This window comes from Phascolarctos cinereus, unplaced genomic scaffold (genome assembly GCF_003287225.1).
Source record: "Phascolarctos cinereus isolate Bilbo 61053 unplaced genomic scaffold, phaCin_HiC Scaffold_9;HRSCAF=440, whole genome shotgun sequence".
NCBI lineage: Eukaryota > Metazoa > Chordata > Mammalia > Diprotodontia > Phascolarctidae > Phascolarctos > Phascolarctos cinereus.
Window position 1 is genome coordinate 254,854,595 of NW_027556402.1, and position 17,655 is coordinate 254,872,249.

The 17,655-nt window shown below is 55.1% G+C and overlaps 1 protein-coding gene across 2 annotated transcripts in view; it reads right to left on the reverse strand.

The window, feature by feature from the left end:
- Nucleotides 1-17,655, reverse strand: part of MACROD1 (mono-ADP ribosylhydrolase 1) — a 209,863-nt gene that overhangs the window by 16,016 nt on the left and 176,192 nt on the right. The window contains exon 4 of one of the 2 annotated variants that reach the window (XM_020968413.2): nt 7,039-7,068. The exons of the other annotated variant lie outside the window; for it this stretch is intronic. Coding sequence (XP_020824072.2) covers nt 7,039-7,068 — 30 coding nt within the window. The remainder of the gene's footprint in view (nt 1-7,038; nt 7,069-17,655) is intronic. 2 annotated transcript variants of the gene reach the window in all.

Sequence of the window (17,655 nt, forward strand, 5' to 3'; positions counted from 1 at the left end):
TTATAACATTTATCATCAATATATCCAAACACTATATTAATGCAAATATATTAATATATCAACATATAATATTGATATAAACAATATATCACACAAATACCATATGATATCGATGTAATAATATATCAAAAAACTTCCATGTTGAAATAACATGTATTACCATATAGTAATACAATAGTATAATATGAATATAATAATATGGTAACACGACACACACTATAAATGCTATTAATATATAGCATTAATATAAATGACACCATAATATAACAACACATCACTAGAAGCTCATCCTGTGTGGCAGGTGTGATCGGAGCTGTGCTTGAAGGAAGCCAGGCATTCTGTGGGGTGTTAAGGAGGAGAGGGCCCATTCCAGACCTGGGGGACCCCCTGGGCAAACGCTTGGAGATGGGAAACAGTCATGTCTGGAGGGTGGCTGTCGAGCCAGCACAATTGGTGCAGAGAGTTCGGGCAAGGGAGTGATCAGAAACAGGACAGGAGTGGCGGGCGGAGGTGGCCTGGGCCTGGGCCCGGGGCAGCAGCTGGGGGGCTACAGAGCCTGGCCGTGGTGGAGCGGAAGGAGGTGGTGAATTAATCTGTCACTAGGCCCGGCAGTGGTGGCAGGCAAAGTCGTGATTTAGGTGAATAATTGAAGCGCTCCGATACATTTGTTATCCCGTTAGTGCAAAAGTGGCAGAAGAAGACGAGGGGTAATTGAAAAATAGAACACAAATCTCTCGGTGAAAGCCCGTTGCTTATCGCCGAGTAAACATTTCAGTCCTAATAAACAAGAAGGACTCTTGTCAGGGGTATGTTGATTTAGCTTCTGATTTAAAGCCCCTGCCTCTCTTTTTTAACAGACAATGGGAGAGCTTTCTAAAAAAAATTTTATGGACCCAGTAAAAGGTTTTCACTGTGGTAGTAAAAGTTGGAGTGGGCTTGGCATGGCCCAGCAGCTCTGCAGATCCGGGCTCTGGGCATGCTGGGAAGGCGGCCCCATCACCCTCCGGACGCAGCTTCCTGGGTATCGGGGCTTCCTGGGGCCATCGAGTTACAGATGGAAGGAACCCTGAAGACCAATGCACTCATTTACAGGGAGGTGCTGCAGATAAATTGAGGCCCAGAGAGAAGCGATTCACCCAAGGTCACACAATGGCAGAGCCAGGGATTTCAAACAGGTAGCCTGATCATGTTCTTCCCCTGATATTTCAGATCTGCTTAAGGGCAGCTGAACCCAATCAGCCTGGGGGACTCCCATCAGGTAGATTCCTACAGCTAACCAAGTCAGCACCAAGGACAGAGTCCGGCCAGAGTCACTGACTTCTGAGGGAGTCATTGCACTGTGCAGCCCTCCCCTTTCTGGTCCAGCCAAACTGATCTCCTCTCTGTTCCTTAACCACCCCGGACCTCACCCCCTCTCCTTTGTAAGAGTTGGAGAGGGAGTGGGTGGGCAACAGGATGGGGAGAGAGAAAGGGAAACACGAGAGATGAGAACTGACCACAGGAATGGTATCTATTAATAGTACCAAAGCAGAGAACATTTCTAGGGTGCACCAAGATTTGCAAAGTGGTTTCAAATCCAGGCTCTGTCTTTACTCCTTGGGTAATCCTTCATGCCCCTGGGCCTCAGTTTCCACCTCTGTAACCTGAGAGGATTGGACCTGTTGACATCCTTGATCTCATCACCTCACAATGATCCTGACCCTGCTGCAAGCCTTGTTATCACCATTCTACGGTGGAGGAAGAGACATTAAGTGGCTTCCCACCAAGCAGGTGAGTGGTACCATGGCTAAAGTAACCCTCACAAAGACCCCAGTTCAAACTCTGTCTGGGAAACTTTCCAGCTGTTTGATCCTGGATAAGTCATTTAATCTCTCAGCCTCAGTTTTCCCTCAGTAAAATGGAGATAGTAACAGCCCCACCCTTACAGGGTAGTTGTAAGCATCCGATGAGATCAGACATAAAGCATTTTGCAAAGCTTAAGACAGTCTCTAAATGCTGGCTGACAGGAGTAGTCGTAGTAGCAGTAGTAGTAGCAGCAGCAACAGCAGAAGTAGTTTAGTAGTAATAGTAGTAGTAATCATAGCAAAACTAATAATAGTAGTAGTAGTAATCATAGCAATAGTAATAATAGTAGTAGTAATCACAGCAATAGTAAAAGCAGCAGCAGTGGTAGTAATTCCAGCAGCCGTAGCAGCAGTAGTAGCAGTAGTAATCATAGCAGTAGTACTAGTAAGGGGCAGGATGGTGATCTGAACCCATGTCTTCCTCCCTCCAAGTTCAGAGTTTTCTCCACAACACCGTCCCCCACCCAGTACAAAGGACTATGCCAGGACTCTGGGCTCAAGCCCCAAGAAGGTATTCCTTGGAAGGAGAGCTTCCTAAGTGGGGTGGTGACTTCTGGGGACCAGAGAAGAGAGCCAGGTCTTGAGGAGAGATGGGCCACAAAGTCATCGTCTCTCATTCATGTATCCCTTCAGCAAACACTGAGTATGTGCGTGTGGTGGGCAGAGCCTTTCACTGGGTACCAGAAGAGAGGCAAAGTTTAGAGGAGAGGGTCCCTGCCCTCATGGAGCTCACCATCTAGTGGGACACAGGGAGAGAGAGGGGGAGGGGGAGAGAGAGAGAGGGAGGGGAGAGAGAGAGAGAGAGAGAGAGAGAGGGGGGGGGGGGAGAGGGGGAGAGAGCACTTTCCCATGCAATCTTATGCTGTAGATCCTCATGGGAAGGAATGCATCAGGGAAGGCTCCCTGGAGGGGGTGGCATCTGAGCTGTTATCGTAGTGCCCTTCTCTGCCCCATGCCCCATCTCCTGCAGGGCACTACGTGGGTGTGACCCCACATTTACTGGCAGACGCAGGGTCCTGGGGAGAGGGGGCACCCTCAGCCTTAGGGGTGCTCAATTAGGGCTCCTGGGGTATGTGGGCACGCCCGTCTCTCTCTGTCCCTCAGTTCGCTGCCTGGTTCCCTGCTCCCGTCTGCAGCGATGGCCGCCCAACACCCCTCCGCTGGCTACTCTCCTTCCACCTTGTTTTGCAATCCCATTTACAGACTAACAGCCCCTCTCTGACCTGCCCCACGCCGGCTCCATAAATCTCACGCTGGCGTTAAAAAGCCGGACCTGGGCCCACTTCCTCCCAGCGCAGTCTTCCTGCTGTACGGGCCCATCCATCTCTGTCAGGAGCCCGCAGCTTCTGTAAACACCTGCCGCTCCCCAGCCTCCCTGTTCATTACAGCCAGGGAGGGCTGGCTCCATCGTCCACCGGCCGCTGCAGCTACATGGCTGGGTGGGGACACCCTGCTCCATCCGCATCCCTGCCTGGGAACCCGCGAAGGGAGCAGGCTTTCTGACCCTGAGAACCCCCTTCTTCTTCAGGGCAAATGTGCCAGGCCCCGTCAGCCAGGCAGGGGCTGTCCTGTCCTCTCCAGCCCTTGTCCTGGGCTGTTCACACCTCTGGCCCTCCCTCTTACCCCATTCTCCTCCCCATCTTGGGGAACAGATGAGAAAGCTAGCCTGGGACATATACCAGAGTCTGGAAGAAACACTGGCTTTGGCATAAGTCAAATAGGAGGCCAACAAGCCTTTAGTGAGCAATTCTCACATGCCAGGCACTGCTCGAAGTGCTGGAGAGAGAAAGGCAAAAGCCCTGTGCTTGCCCTCGGGGGTTGCTGGCGTCTTGCCGTCCTGTGGGGTCAGAGGGTCTGCCCTTAGATCCTGCTCTCCCCTCCCTTATTACAATGATCTTGGGGAAATCCCTTCCTCTATGGGAGTCTCTGATTCCCTGTCAAAGGAAGGAGGTGGACTTCCTGGCCTCTGGGGTCCCTTCCAGCCCTTGGGATGGGGGCTACAATCCCGTGAACGCCAAGAATTTGTAGAGAGTGCAAGGCTGGGAGTCAGGGAGACTAACTTAATTCCAGCCTCAGACTCGTACCAGATAAGGGACACTGGGCATGTCACTTAATCATGCCCAGCCTCAGTTTCCCCATCTGTAAAGTGGAGAAAATAATGTCCCCAGGACTCACTTCACAAAGATATTGTGGGGCTCCAATGAGGATTTAGCAAGCCGTGGATTATCACAAAGATGTCAGACATTGGGTCACACACATCCTTCCTACGCTCCATCGGCAGATAAAGGCTCAGAGGTGGATCTCATCAGGAAACATTACTTCTACCGTGTGAAGCCTTGGATTTGGGATGACCTCAGTCCCCAGTGACATCGCTTGTCTCCATCCTGACACAGCAAGTGTGACTCTCCCCTCAGCCTGTTTCTTCTCCTCCCTCCCTATCCGGGAAGTCTTCCCCCCACCTCTCCCAGCCTGCAGGCTGTGTCCTCAGAGCCAAGTAGTCCTTGTTTTGGAGGGGACATGGCTAGTGTGGCAGCCACGGCTCCCTGACCCACAGGACATTCATTCTGCCCTGGTTTGGAGGGTTCCTGGGGCTCAGGCTTAAACTTAAACTTAGAAAAACATACAAGGCTTGAAGCCAGAAGAACCAGGTTCAAATATGGACTCTGTCACTTCTGACCTGTGGGACCTCGGCATTCAACACCCTCGGGGCCTTGGTTCATAAGGAAAGGGCTGTACTAGCCGACATCCAGGGTCCTGCCCTGCTGTCCTCCTAGGACCTCCTGGAGGGCAGGGAGGGGTTCTGTTCTGTCTTTGTCACGGAGCCTGGGGGGCAGGGACAGGGAATGGACCTCGGATTCACCCGAAAAGGAACTCGCAGATGAAGAAACATCTTCTGCTAATGCAGGTTGTTAAGAGAAGTTAGTGACTTACCCAGGGTCAGTGGCAGGCCTGGAACGCAGGCCTTCCTGTCGACTTTCCCTGGCTATTTCTGACTTGGCCCACAGTAAGGACTTAGTAAATGCTTGCTGAACAAATGATTTCATGAAGGAGTGAATGAGCTGGCACGGCATGGTAGAGGGGGTCAGATTTGAGACCTGGGTTTGAATCTTGCCTCTGACACTTACTAACTGGCTGGGTAAGTGCCCCAACCCCTCTGAACCTCAGTTTCCTCACCTGCAAAACGACGAGGAGACTTGAGACCTGTGTCACAGGGGCTCACACAAGACAACGACCAGGGAACCACTCTGCGAATGTCGCCTAACGCTATCCATTCCATTTAAACGCCTGTGCACCGGGCCCCAGGATGGCAGAGCCAGGAGCCGGCCAGGGCTCCCACCTCCATGCGGTGTGCCCAGCCAGAAACATCCTCCACCCTTCACCTCAGGACTCACGGAGGGGCGGGGGTGGGCTGCACGGTTGGGAAGGGAAGGGAAAACAGGAACGAACAGGCGCCCCATGCCCCATCGTGGACAGCTCTCAACACGCCTCTTATTTATTCCTGACCCATGACCCTTCTATTTTTCCCCCTTTTAAAACCTGGCCACGGCCCCAGGCCTGCTGCCTGCGGTAAACACAGCCCCCGGGATTTATCCTCCAGCCCATTAACCTCTGTTCCCTGGCTCACCAATCATTTCTGCGCACTCCCACAGGAGCCCCGAGGGAGGATGGGGCGGCCTGGGCCCTTTAGCAGGAGCAAGGGCCCCAGGATGCAAGGGGCACCGGGGCCTGGGCAGGGAGGCATCACGCCCCTGGCCTACGACCAGGCCCCCAGGCCCAGGTAGACTCTGAGGATCCCCCCCCTCCAGCCCCAGTCAGACACCTGCTCTCTTCTGCGTTGGGACCAAACCAAGACGTCTTGGCATCAGCCACGCTCTCCCCCCACCCGAGCCCATCACCCAGGACCCCTCTGGGAGCCTACTGGGGCCACAATCTTTCAGACTCCTCGGCCCAACGCCTCTGCCCCAGGCTGCAAGAAAGGCCGAGATGTTAGGAGGAGCTTGGCCTTGGCTGGCCCAGACCAGGTTCGAGCCTGGCATGTCCTCTAGCCCAAACCTGGATGACCCGGGAGAGGACAGTTAGCATCATGTGGGGGAAAGCATGAGGGATCTGCAGCAAAGTCCTGGGTTCAAAGACTATGGCTCCTTAGTAGATGAGTGGCCTTGAACAAGCCAGCTCCCGGGCCTCAGCCTCAGTCTCCTTGTTTGTAAAAAGGGCCCATACAAGTCTGTGCACACAGCAGGGCTGACGGGGGCAGGGGGCAGCGGAGACGCCAAGAGAGGAAGGGGCAGTGAGAGAAGGTAGATGGACATGGACAGAGGGGGAGGGATCCCAAACGGGAAGGCCCTCAGAGGCCAAAGGACGGTTACCAAGAGCCACTGGGCCTGTGGTTGTATTGGTACAGGGAACTGCCTCTCTGCAGATGGGCCCCTTGAGCACTTGCCCGAGGGCAGGGTAGGACTTGAACCTGGGTCCTCCAGGTTTTGAGGCCAGTTGTCTGTGCACCACACCGTGGCTGCCTCCAGAGTAATTCTTGCTAAGCATTCTGGTTCTGGGTCTGGTTTACAAAGTGCTTGGAGGAAGGGAACAGCATTTATTAAGCACCTCCTATGTGCGAAACACTTCACATACATCAGCTGATTCCACACTCACAACAGCCCTGGGAGGGAGGTGGTATTATTATCCCCATTTTATTCATGAGCAAACTGAGGAAGCAGGCAGTCAAGTGACTTCCTAGGGTTGCTCAGCTAGTGGGGTTCTGGGTCTGGATCAGAACTCAGGACTTCTACAGTCCATGGCCAGTGCTCTGAGATCCACCATCGCACCAGCAAGCCCAGACGGCATTAGTTTGGATACCTCAAGGATGGGGAGCTCACTACCTACTGAGGCAGTCTATCCCAACCACCCTTGTCAGGGATTTCAGGGGGCTGAAATCTGCTTCTCTGCCACACTCCCCTCTGGGGTCCCCAGAACAAGTCTGACCCTTCCTTTATGGGATGAACCTTCAGATCCTCGAAGGCTCCTCCGATCCCCCCAAGCGCCCCCAACACCCAAGTGTCTCTTTCCAATCTCTCAAACAGGAGAGGAATAGCAGAAGAAGAGGGGGAGGGAGGTGAGCAAACGCCAAGGATGTGCCAGGCAGGATGGAAGGAGGGAACCCCAGGGAGCCCCAGAAACAAAGCAAGGTCACACTCACCACCGCCGCCTCCGAGCAGGGAGCTGTTGGCTGAAAGAGAAGGACACGAGGTTAGTGAGAGGCATCGGACCGCGGGGCCGGCCTCCTCCCGCGGGGCATCCAGCCGGGCAGAGACGCCAGGCCAGGGTCCTTGGGCACAAGAGGCACCAGGTGGTGAAGGAGGAGCTGGCAAGCTGTGGCAACCCTGAGTCCGACTTCTTGGCTGGCTAAGGACAAGGGCTCCTGGGCGGAGGGACGTGGCCGGCTAGGGACAAGTCAGGGCCAGGAGGAGAAGGCCGGGAGAGTCCATTCCTGCACCGGAGGTGGGAGGGCGAGCTGCAGCCTCGAGGCCACGTGCGGCCTTCCAGACAAGTTTTATAGGACGATCCCTCAGTCAAAGGGCCACCCTTGAGGACCTAGAGGCCCCAGTGGCCTCCAGGCTGGAAGCCTGCCTAGACCCGGAGCTAAACCTAGGCAGGGGCAGTGAGGACCCGGGGGGGCATGTTAACCACCCAGCCTGAGTCTCAGACCCTCGGGGTCCTTCCAAGCTCTGCCTTGTGAGGCTCCCCGGACTTCTGGCCCTCTTCTCCCTCACTGCCACTCCCCTGCCAGGTCCCAGGCTTCTCCTAGGAGTTTCCTGGGCCCCCCACCCTGGCATTGCCTGCTGAGGCTGCAGGCTGCGCTCTGCCCACTGCCCCCTTTGTCTCCTCCCAGGGCCCTGAACCCAGCTGGGGCCAAATGTCCCTCCCCAAGCACCATCAAATCTGTCCAGCATCAAAGCTCCGGTTCAGAGTTCAGGTAACGCAATGTAACACAACAGTCAGTCTGGAAAATATAGCACAATACACATTTATTCAGCACCTAATGTATGCAAAGCCAGAGACAGTCTTGGGGAAGCTCACAGTCTAGAGGCAGATAAGAGGCCAGCCCTGACAACAATAACATACACTTTTGTATGAGAAGGGTGCATTGGAGGGCGGCAAAATGAAGCTCCGCCTGATGGAGGAGGAAGAGGCTTCCTGGAGGAGGGGGCATCTGGCTTAGGCTTGGGCTGGGTTAGACACACACCCATGAACATGTATACACACACACACACACACATACACTCGCACATTTGCACACACATGCACACACACACGTCAGGACCAGATGACGGTACCGTGCCAGGTGTGGAATGATGGACAATGTGGTCGGCATCCCCCCTTTGCATCCCATTGTCCATGACGTACCCAGTCTCCCCATCCCTTCCCCAGCACTAACAGAACCTCTTGATCTGTCCACGACAAAGGGTGAAGGGGATTTTATGGTCGTTGCATGGGCCAGTGCAGACTGTTAACATGCAGTGAAGGTGGGGGCACGCAGCTCGAGCCAGGGGTGCTCCTCCCAGCCTGACCAGGTTATCAGAGGTGGCCCAGGCTGCTGCGGCTGCTGGTGTCCCAGGAACAAAGCAGGACGGCCCACGGGGCTTGGACCTCCCCTGACATCCCCCCAGAGCATCTTGGGGCCTGGGGCCCCATCCTTCTCTGCTCCTTCCATAAATGGCTCCATCCTATGCTGAGTGTTCTGGATACATCCTTTTTTTTCCCTCTTTTTTTTTTCCTTGGGTGAGGCAATTGGGGTTAAATGACTTACCCAGGGTCACACAGCTAGTGAGTGTTATGTGTCTGAGGCTGGATCTGAACTCGGGTTCTCCTGACTCCAGGGCAGTGCTCTATCCACTGCGCCACCTAGCTGCCCTTGAGCCGTCCTCTTCTGAAACCCAGAATGGGGTTATTCCTGGATGGATGAATAGGCCAGTATGGCAGACACCCACTGCCCCCATCTCCCCTGGGGTCAGACTTCTGAGGGGATGGGGAGGGCACAATGACAGCCTGAACCCCTGGGGAGTTGATGCCCTGGCACCGTGGACATGACCCATTCTGGGGAGGCCATCCCCCCAGGCACGGCTACATTCTGGGGGTCTCGGAAGCCAGGAGAGATGATTCCCCATGAAAGTAATGCCCAAGTGGGCCACCCTCAACGCTCCACTAGTCCCCTTCCTCCAGCTCTCCCCCATCCTCCCATCTCCAAAGCCAATCACCTGCCCGGCTGGCGGGCCAAGCCGAAGCTGACAGACCTTCAGCTTCCAGAGCCAGACCTGTCAATCTCCCTGACGGCACTTAATCGGCTGCCCCTTCCTTCTCCTGCCCAAGAGTGACCAGACTAATTGAGGCTGTCTGTCTTTGCAGGCCTCCCCGGCTCCCGGGATGCAGCTTGGAGCCCCCCAGCTCCAGGCCTGGCATCCCCAGCCTCCCCGAGCTCCCTAGCCCCCAGTCCGCATCCCTGGGGCAGGAGGGCCCCCCAAGCAGCCCCGGGTGAGGGGGTCTGCGCCTGGGAGCTGGTGCTGGGCCTGCAGTTCGGAGGAACCTCAGGTGGATTCTAACGTTAATGCCTGATAAAGATCAGAGTGAGAGTTTACACTCAGCCAGCCTCACCAGCAGGCTGCCAGGCAGGCAGGCATGGAGACCGAAAGGACCCTGCCGGGCAGCCTGATAGACAACCAGATAAGGAGACTCCCAGAGGTTCCCACGGGGGGTGGGGAGTGGGGTGGAGGGCCCCACCCCCACCCCCTCATTTTACAGGTGGGAAACCTGCAGCCTTCAGAGGAGGCCCTCGGGCCTTCACAGAATCACCCAATTTGGCAGGCAGGGCAGGCGGCGCAGTGGGGTGGGGGTGGGGACCTCAGCGGCCAGCCAGGCCAACCCACTACAAGGTGCCTAAGCTTGCAGACATCGAAAGATGGGGAGCTCACCACCTCGCCTGTCCCCCACCTGGTGCAGCCCACGCCACTGATGGTGACAAGAGGCTCTGATCTCCCTCTCCTTCTTCCACAGGGACGAGCATTCACTGAGCACCTGCTGTGTGCCAGTCACTACCATAGAGCTCCGCCTCCAAGGAGCCATGAGTCCAAAGAGAAGCAAAGATCACTTGAAAGACAAAACCCCAAGAATTAGGGGGAGCAGAGACTGCAAGGGGTCCAGGTGCTTAGGGAGGGCAAAGCAGGCATGAGGAACTGCTTGGGCAAAGGCACAGAGATTGGAAATTGAATGTCACGTTTGGGGAACTGTAACTGGGAGCACCTGGCTTGAATGCAGAGGAAGCACAGGAAGAATTCTGCGCCTCGGTCTCCCGTTCTGTAGAATGGGGCCTGGGACTTCCTAAGTAGACACTCTGCACGTATGAACTCACGTTTTTACTGTATATACTCTAAGGGCTGCACCTTCCACAGGATGTGCGAATGGGGGAGGGGAAGGAAAAAGAGCACTGAGAAAGAGGAGGGGGGTGGGGGAGGGAGAGGGGCTGCCAGGCCGTCGGGGACTCGGAGCCAGGCCTGGTCTCTCGGAGCTGACAGATCCTCGCTCTGGGAGTAATTAATTCCACGGCTGAAAACCCAGGGCTGCGAGTTACCACGTTCCTTGGGAGATTAATACAAGGAGCTAATTAAGATGGAGAGAGAGGCAACCCGCTCAGGCCTCCCTCAGCAAAGGAGGGGGCTGTGGGGGAGGGGAGGGAGGCAGGGGCACAGAGAGAGAGGAAAGATGAGAGAGAGACAGAGACAGAGAGACAGAGGGAGAGAGAGAAGAGGAAGAGAGAGACAGAGAGAGACAGAGAGAGACAGAGAGACAGAGAAACAGAGAGACAGTGACAGAGAGAAAGAGACAGAGGGAGAGAGAGAAGAGGAAGAGAGAGACAGAGAGATAGAGAAACAGAGAGACAGTGACAGAGAGAAAGAGACAGGGAGAGAGAGAAGAGGAAGAGAGACAGAGAGATAGAGAAACAGAGAGACAGTGACAGAGAGAAAGAGACAGAAGCAGAGCTGGGGGGGCTCTGGGAACCATTTGTTTCCAGGTGGGGGGGCCTCAGGCTGCCCCCCCATTTACACACTTGCCTCACACACGCGTACAAGGGCACCTGCTGGATAAGGCCTTTTTAAAGCCCCCTGAGCCCCAGGGCCTGGTCCAGCCCCCCCATCCAGGGGCCCCCAGCCCCCAGTGCTTCTAGGATGAAAGAGAATCTCCCTTCGGGCCTTTCCCCGTGGGGCTCGACCCCCTTTCTTGGCAGCCTTCTCAGGCCACCCCCTCCTCATTTCTCTACTCCAGCTGTCTCCAGGGGTGACCCATCCGTCACCTCCGAGGCTCAGCCCAGGTTTCGCCTCCTCCCAGAGGCCTCTGCTGATTTTTACATTCACTTCTCTTTACCGAGGGGCATTCCCCCACCCCACCCAAGAGCCCTTGGGGGTCAGGACAGAATTGGTTATGTCCCTGTCCCCAGTGCCTAGGCCAGTGCCTGGCACACAGCAGGTGCCACAGCAAGCCTGGCTGAACTAACGTGGAAGAGCTGGGCGCTCTCAGAGCAGCCCAAGGCCAGGGATCCAGGACAGCAGGGCCTTGCTCCCCAGAGGCTGTCAAAGCTTGCCCTCTGCCAGCCCTTCCCCACCTCTCTCCCCATCACGTCTCTCTCTTAATTAACACTGGCCGCAAATGAGCTGGCACTGGTTCAGACGCAGGAAGGCGTGCCAGTGGCTGGCAGCTGGCCTCCCAGGGGAGGGGGGTGGTGAGGCCCACCCGGCCACTCTCTCTAGGAGGCTGGGGCTCAAGGACACGCCGCCCCTCAGCCTGTGTCCGCCCCAGGCTTCTCAGAGCCCTCCACTGGAGGGGGAGAGGGGGAGCAAAGGCGTGGCTCCAGCCCCCCTCCCCCAGCTGCTGCCGAGGTGCCAGGCACAGGCGGCTCGTCCAGACCAAGCCTGAGCCAAACACGCCCCTGCTCTGGGGCCTCTTCCTTTGAAGCATCCCAACCCCTGAAGACTGGTAATGAGAGAAATTGGCACCTTCTGCTGGCCAGCAAGAGGGGGAAGGGGAGGGTCAGGAAACACTGACAGTTTAGAGTGATGGATGTCAGGGCTGGGAGAGGCCACAGAATAGGGTATGCCAGAGCTGGGAGGGACCTTAGAACATGGGATGGCAGAGCTGGGAGGGGTCTTAGGACAGGGGATGTCAAAGCTGGGAATGGCCTTAGGACGGGGGATGGCAGAGCTGGGAGGGACCTTAGAACATGGGATGGCAGAGCTGGGAGGGGCCTTAGGACAGGGAATGTCAAAGCTGGGAATGGCCTTAGGACGGGGGATGTCAAAGCTGGGAATGGCCTTAGGATGGGGGATAGCAGAGCTGGGAGGGATCTCAGAACACCTTTCCTCAGCTTGTTTCCTCATCTGTCAAAATGATGAGGCTGGCCCCGGTGGCCTTGAGGTCCTCTCCAGCCCTGGTTCTGGGAGGCTCTGATGGTTGGATCCTTGAGCTCTGGTGTAGATGGACACTGTCTCCTGGGGAGGGATCCAGCTGCCCCAAACCCTGTGAGGTTTCAGGGAATCACAGGCCTTGGAGGCTCAGAGGGCTCTGGTCCATCCCCTTCATCTTACAGATGAGGAAACCGAGGCCCAGAGAGGCTAAGTGAACTTGGCCAGGGTCACACAGCTGGTGTCTGAGGCTACATTTGAACTCAGGTTTTCCTGACTCCGTACTACAGCACTCTTATCATCTGTTCCACACTGCCCCTAAATGGGCCTGTCTGTTTCCTTTCCTCCTCTCTCTCTGCCTCTTCCTCCCCCCTTTCTACCTCTGTCTCTCTGGCTCCCACCTCTTCCTCTGTACACACGTACACTCCAAAGCTTGGCCCTGAATGTGGCCTCACAAAGGCCTCATGAGAATCCGGAAGCCTGGGTCCAAGTCCCCCAGCTGCCCAGTGCTGGCTGTGTGACCCCAAGAAGGTCACCTAACTCCCTGGTGCTCCTGCCTCAGTCTCCCCATCTGTTAAAATGAAGGAGTTGGCCTACACAGACTTGGAGCCCCGGGCGGCTCTGGACCTACCAGCCTCTGCCATCGTCCAGGCGGCCCCCACCCCACCGCCCATCCATTCTTCAGAGCTCACTTCTATCTCTGACGCCCAGGCTTGTTCCTTCCTCCCTCAAGCCCCTCATTCCAGCCCCAGGGCTCTGGTAGAAGAAGGCCCAGTTAGACACTCAGGACACTGAGGCCAGGTGACCTCTGGAAGGAGACTGACCCCCCCCCCCCCGGCCACGGTGAGCTGAGTTGCCGACGGACCGTCCAGCTGTCCCTTCTCCTCCAGAAATGCTGCTGTGGCCATTCGCTGATGAGGGAATAAATCCTTCTGGGGCCGGTGTGCGTGTGTGGGGGTGTTTGTGGGCAGTGCCTGGCACCAAGGTGCCCTGTGTCGGGAGGGAGTGGAGAGCGGGAGCCCAGTGACCCAAGGAAATCGCTGAGACAGGTTAGCGGAGGAGGGCAGCAGCCAGGGCATGGAGCAGAGGATGGGATTAGGGAGTAACCCAACCCAGATACTTTGGACCTGCTCTTCCTGGGCCTAGCATCCTGACCAGGGCCGCCCTTCAGAGGCTGACCTTGGAAATTGGACACGAATCGGGATGAGACCAGATGGCCGCGGCTCGGGACATGTCTGGAATTCCTCTCTGGGGCCGGCAACTGAGAGTCCTGAATTTGTAATCAGCAGGCCTGGGTTCAAATCTTGGCTCTGCTCCTTACTGGCTGTGGGACTGGGGGCCTAGGGACCTGTGGGGTCCTTCCCAGCTCAGACTCTCAGTGCCCTGCACTCACAGCATTGGGATCCCGGAAGCTCAGAGGAAGGAGGGGCTTCCTCCAATCTATATTTGGATGCAGAGCCCCTTGGCGAAGTCTGAGCCGCTGCACTGAAGCCTCCAAGGAGGGGGAAGCTACCAGCTCCTGGGAAGGGCCTCTCCACTCTGGGACAGCACTGATTCTTGAAGACAACTGTCATGCTCCCCCCCCCTTCTCATCTCTAGGCCCCACGTCCCCAGTGCCTTCAATCTTGGGTCATGAACTCCATGCCCCTATCAACCTCTCCATTCTCCTGATGCCCTCCGGCTGCTCTGTCAGTAAGGCAAGAAGCATCTACTAAGTGCCTACTGTATGCCAGGCACTGTGCCAAGAACCAGTGATACAGAAAAGGCAAAAATACAGTCCTGGCTCTCATGGAACTCCCAGCCTAACGAGAAGGACAGTCAGTTAACAGGAATATATGAAGTGCCTGCTATGTGCCAGGCAGTGAAGATACAAAGTAAGGCAAAATACAGCCTCTGCCCTCAAGGCGCTCCCAGTCTCAGGGGGAGACAACAGGTAAACAGCTGGTGTCAATCAGCTAGAGACGAGATTAGCTGGGAAGGTGTGAGGAGGAAGAGCTGCCTGTGGAAGGGGAAACTTTAACTGCGCTCTAACCAAGTTGGCGAACGGAGGGTTGTGTGAGCCATACGTCGGACAAAGAGTAATAACTGTTTGTTGACTGACTCAGCGATCGCCTGGTTTCCTGATGAGGTTGAAGCGCTCTAAATCCCTGGATGATTTTTGAAGGAATTATGGCCAGGTCCTCTCCCCTCCCCCCACCGGCTTTCACCCCCCTCCCCCTCCAATACTTTCAAATGTAAATTTTGTCTGGACCGGCCCCATGGAGAAAAAGCCTCAATAATTACTGTTATTATTATTATTACATATTTTTGTAATGCATTGTCTGCAGAAGGCCCTCATCCTAACCTGGGTGACCTGGGAACCGGAGAGGGGTTCCAGGAGCCTGCTACAATATCTGGGGCCCTGAATGACGCCCTCATGTCTGCCTTTACCCCAGCACTCCAATCCAGCCTGGCCTGAGACGCCCACCTTGGGTATGACAACAGTGGTTCTTGCTCTAGGAAGCCCCAAGAAAGTGGGGGGGTGGGGGTGGGGCCTCTGACTCCATCCCTGCCCTCATCGTCCCCCCCAGCCAGTCAGCCAACAGGAGTCACGGAGGCCGCCTCCCCCAAGTCCAGTGCAGCCTCGCTGGCCTCTGGTCTCACCATGCCCCATCACTCCCACCTGGATGAATGAGAACATGATCGATAGCCCCCTAACTGAGCTCCCGGCCTCTGGCCCTCTCTCTCCAATCCATCCTGCCCAGGTGCCAGATCAATCTGGTTAATGCACTGCTCAGCTCCCCTCACTGTCCTGCTCAAATACTGACAATTGCTCCCAAGCGCCCACAGGACCAAGCCCCGCTCAATTCAGCAAACATTTATTAAGTAGCCAGTACGCCCCAGGCCTCTGCCTCCCATACATCATGGTGATACGGAGGCGAACCAAGGTTCCCAAAAGGAGGCCAGTGGAGCTGAAGCTGGGGGGAGGTGCTACTGTGCTGGAGAAGGGGATGGAGGAAGATGAGGAGTCCATCTCTTGAGAAGGGGTCCGGCCTAGGGCAGAGAGGCCCCAAGAGCTGCCGCCATCACCAAAGAGAAAGAGGCATCCTGTAGGCCCCAGGGAGCCCCCGAAGGTATTTGAGCAGAGGAGTGATGAGCCAAGCCAGGCATCAAGAAGACAGGCTCCCACCCTTTGCTCTGTGGCCAGTCATAGAACCTGGACGTGAAGCTCGGGCTCCACTCTGGGCTGGGCCCAGTCTGGGCCCTCTCTTGTGGGGGGTGGGGGGTTATCAAAGCCTCGAGCCTGGCAAAGGCCTGGCTCTGACTGTTATTCTCAGCTCCACCTGAGCCCCCCCAAGGCCAGCTGTCTCCTCTCTCAGCTCCTCCGGGAACAGGCCCTTTGCAGTCTGGGCCTTAGGTCCAAACTGCTCTGTTCCCAGCCACTCACCCAGAAGGAATTCTAAGCTAAGAAAGCATTTTAAACACTTTTTAAGTCACTGGAGACCTAAAGACAATTGACCAGTGCCTGCCCTCGGGCTGCTTGCATTCTACCCAGGATCCAAGATGGTGGCCCAGCCTGGCCTACTCACTACAAGGTGCCTAGCCTCTCCGGGGCAGCTGTTTCCTCATCTGCAAAGCGAGGGCTGGGCCAGATGAGGGAAATCTAACCTTTGTTGGTGTCAGTGAGGCCTAGAGACCCCTTCTCAGAACAGGGCTTTCAGACACTTGAAGGAAATGCTCAATTTCAGGTAGAAGTTAGTGGAAATGAAGATGTGATTTTTTTTTTACCGCCATCCAAGGTCAAAGATCCCCTGAAATCTATCCATGGATCCCCAAAGTTAAGAACCCTTGGGGAGATAAAGTCTTTGTTCAAAATCCCATCACGCTCTGATCTGGTCCAACCTTCCCCCTTCTACAGAGCTTAGACTTGATAGAGGTCAAGTGACTTGGCCAGCGTCACACAGCAAGGCAGAGGCAGAGCTAGAATTAGAACCCGGAGCTCTCCTAACCTGAGAATTTCTGTGTTAAAGTCCCTCCTTCTGAGGCACTAGGGTGTGCATTCAGCTCTGGCTTTGAGGCTTAATTATTATCCTTTCTGAACCGACATTTTCCCTAAAAGCTCTAAGGTTCTTTACTATTCTCACCACCCCCTCCCCAGTCCCTTCCAATGGCTCAGTACTCCAGGAATCACAAGTTAGCTTTCATCTCCCTGCCTAGATTAGGGCCTTCTCAGTAGTAACATTAGCATAACCATTAGTATCTCTAAAACCTAATTACCCTGTGAGGATTCTGCCCTGGCCAGACTGGGTCTGGTCTCAATTCCTTTATGGTTTTTACAGAGAGGTTTGATTTATCTGGGGGAGGGGGCAGGGGCGGGCACATGGTAGACAGTAGGAGGCACAAAGCTGAGGCCTTGTCATCCAGTAGCATCAGAAGGAAGGCCACTCAGAGAGGCAAGAGGAGACAAACCAGGTAGGGACAGCTCCTGGATGCTGGGTGGTACCTGCTAGGCAGGAAGAGGGAGGAAGAAGGGTCAAGAGGGGCTTTTGAGAGTATGGTGCATGAGGGGCAGCTAGGTGGCGCAGTGGATAGAGCACCGGCCCTGGATTCAGGAGGACCTGAGTTCAAATCTGGCCTCAGACACATAACACTTACTAGCTGTGTGACCCTGGGCAAGTCACTTAACCCCATTGCCTAAAAAAAAAGAAAGAAAGGAAGAAAAGATAGTATGGTACATAAGCAGGCTCCAGGGAGAGAAGGGCAATCCTTGTACTTCCCACCTCCCATAACGCGGCTGACTGTTACGAAGAAAGCGCTTTGTGAACCTTAAATGACTACAGAAATGGCAGTGATTAGTCATCAATATTACATGTAGGTATGCATGTTTGCTGTTCAGTTGTGTCTGGCTCTTCATGACCCCACAGACTGTGCCTGGGCTCTTCTTCACCACCATTAGTGGTTTGCCATTTCCTTCTCCAGTGAATTAAGGCAAACAGAAGTGAAGTGACTTACCCAAGGTCATGTAGCTAGTAAGTGTCTGAGACTGGATTTGAACTCAGGCTTTCCTGACTCCAGGCCATCCAGCTTCCGTGTGTGTGTGTGTGTGTGTGTGTGTGTGTGTGTGTGTGTAATAGTAAATACCACCTATCCCTATCTGCCAGTTATAATTACAAGTTATTATTACAGATAGGGCCTGAAGCTGCAATTTCATTGATATAGGAACTCCCAGGTGAGGTAAGTCTCTTCATCAACGTAGGTCAGCACCTTCTCTGTAAGTTATGGTCAGAATTTCCTACAGTAATGATTTGCCCAGCCTCACACAGCCAGTGTATGTCGGAGAAGGGGCTGGAACCTAGGTCTTCCCAAATTTACAGACAGCTTTCCAC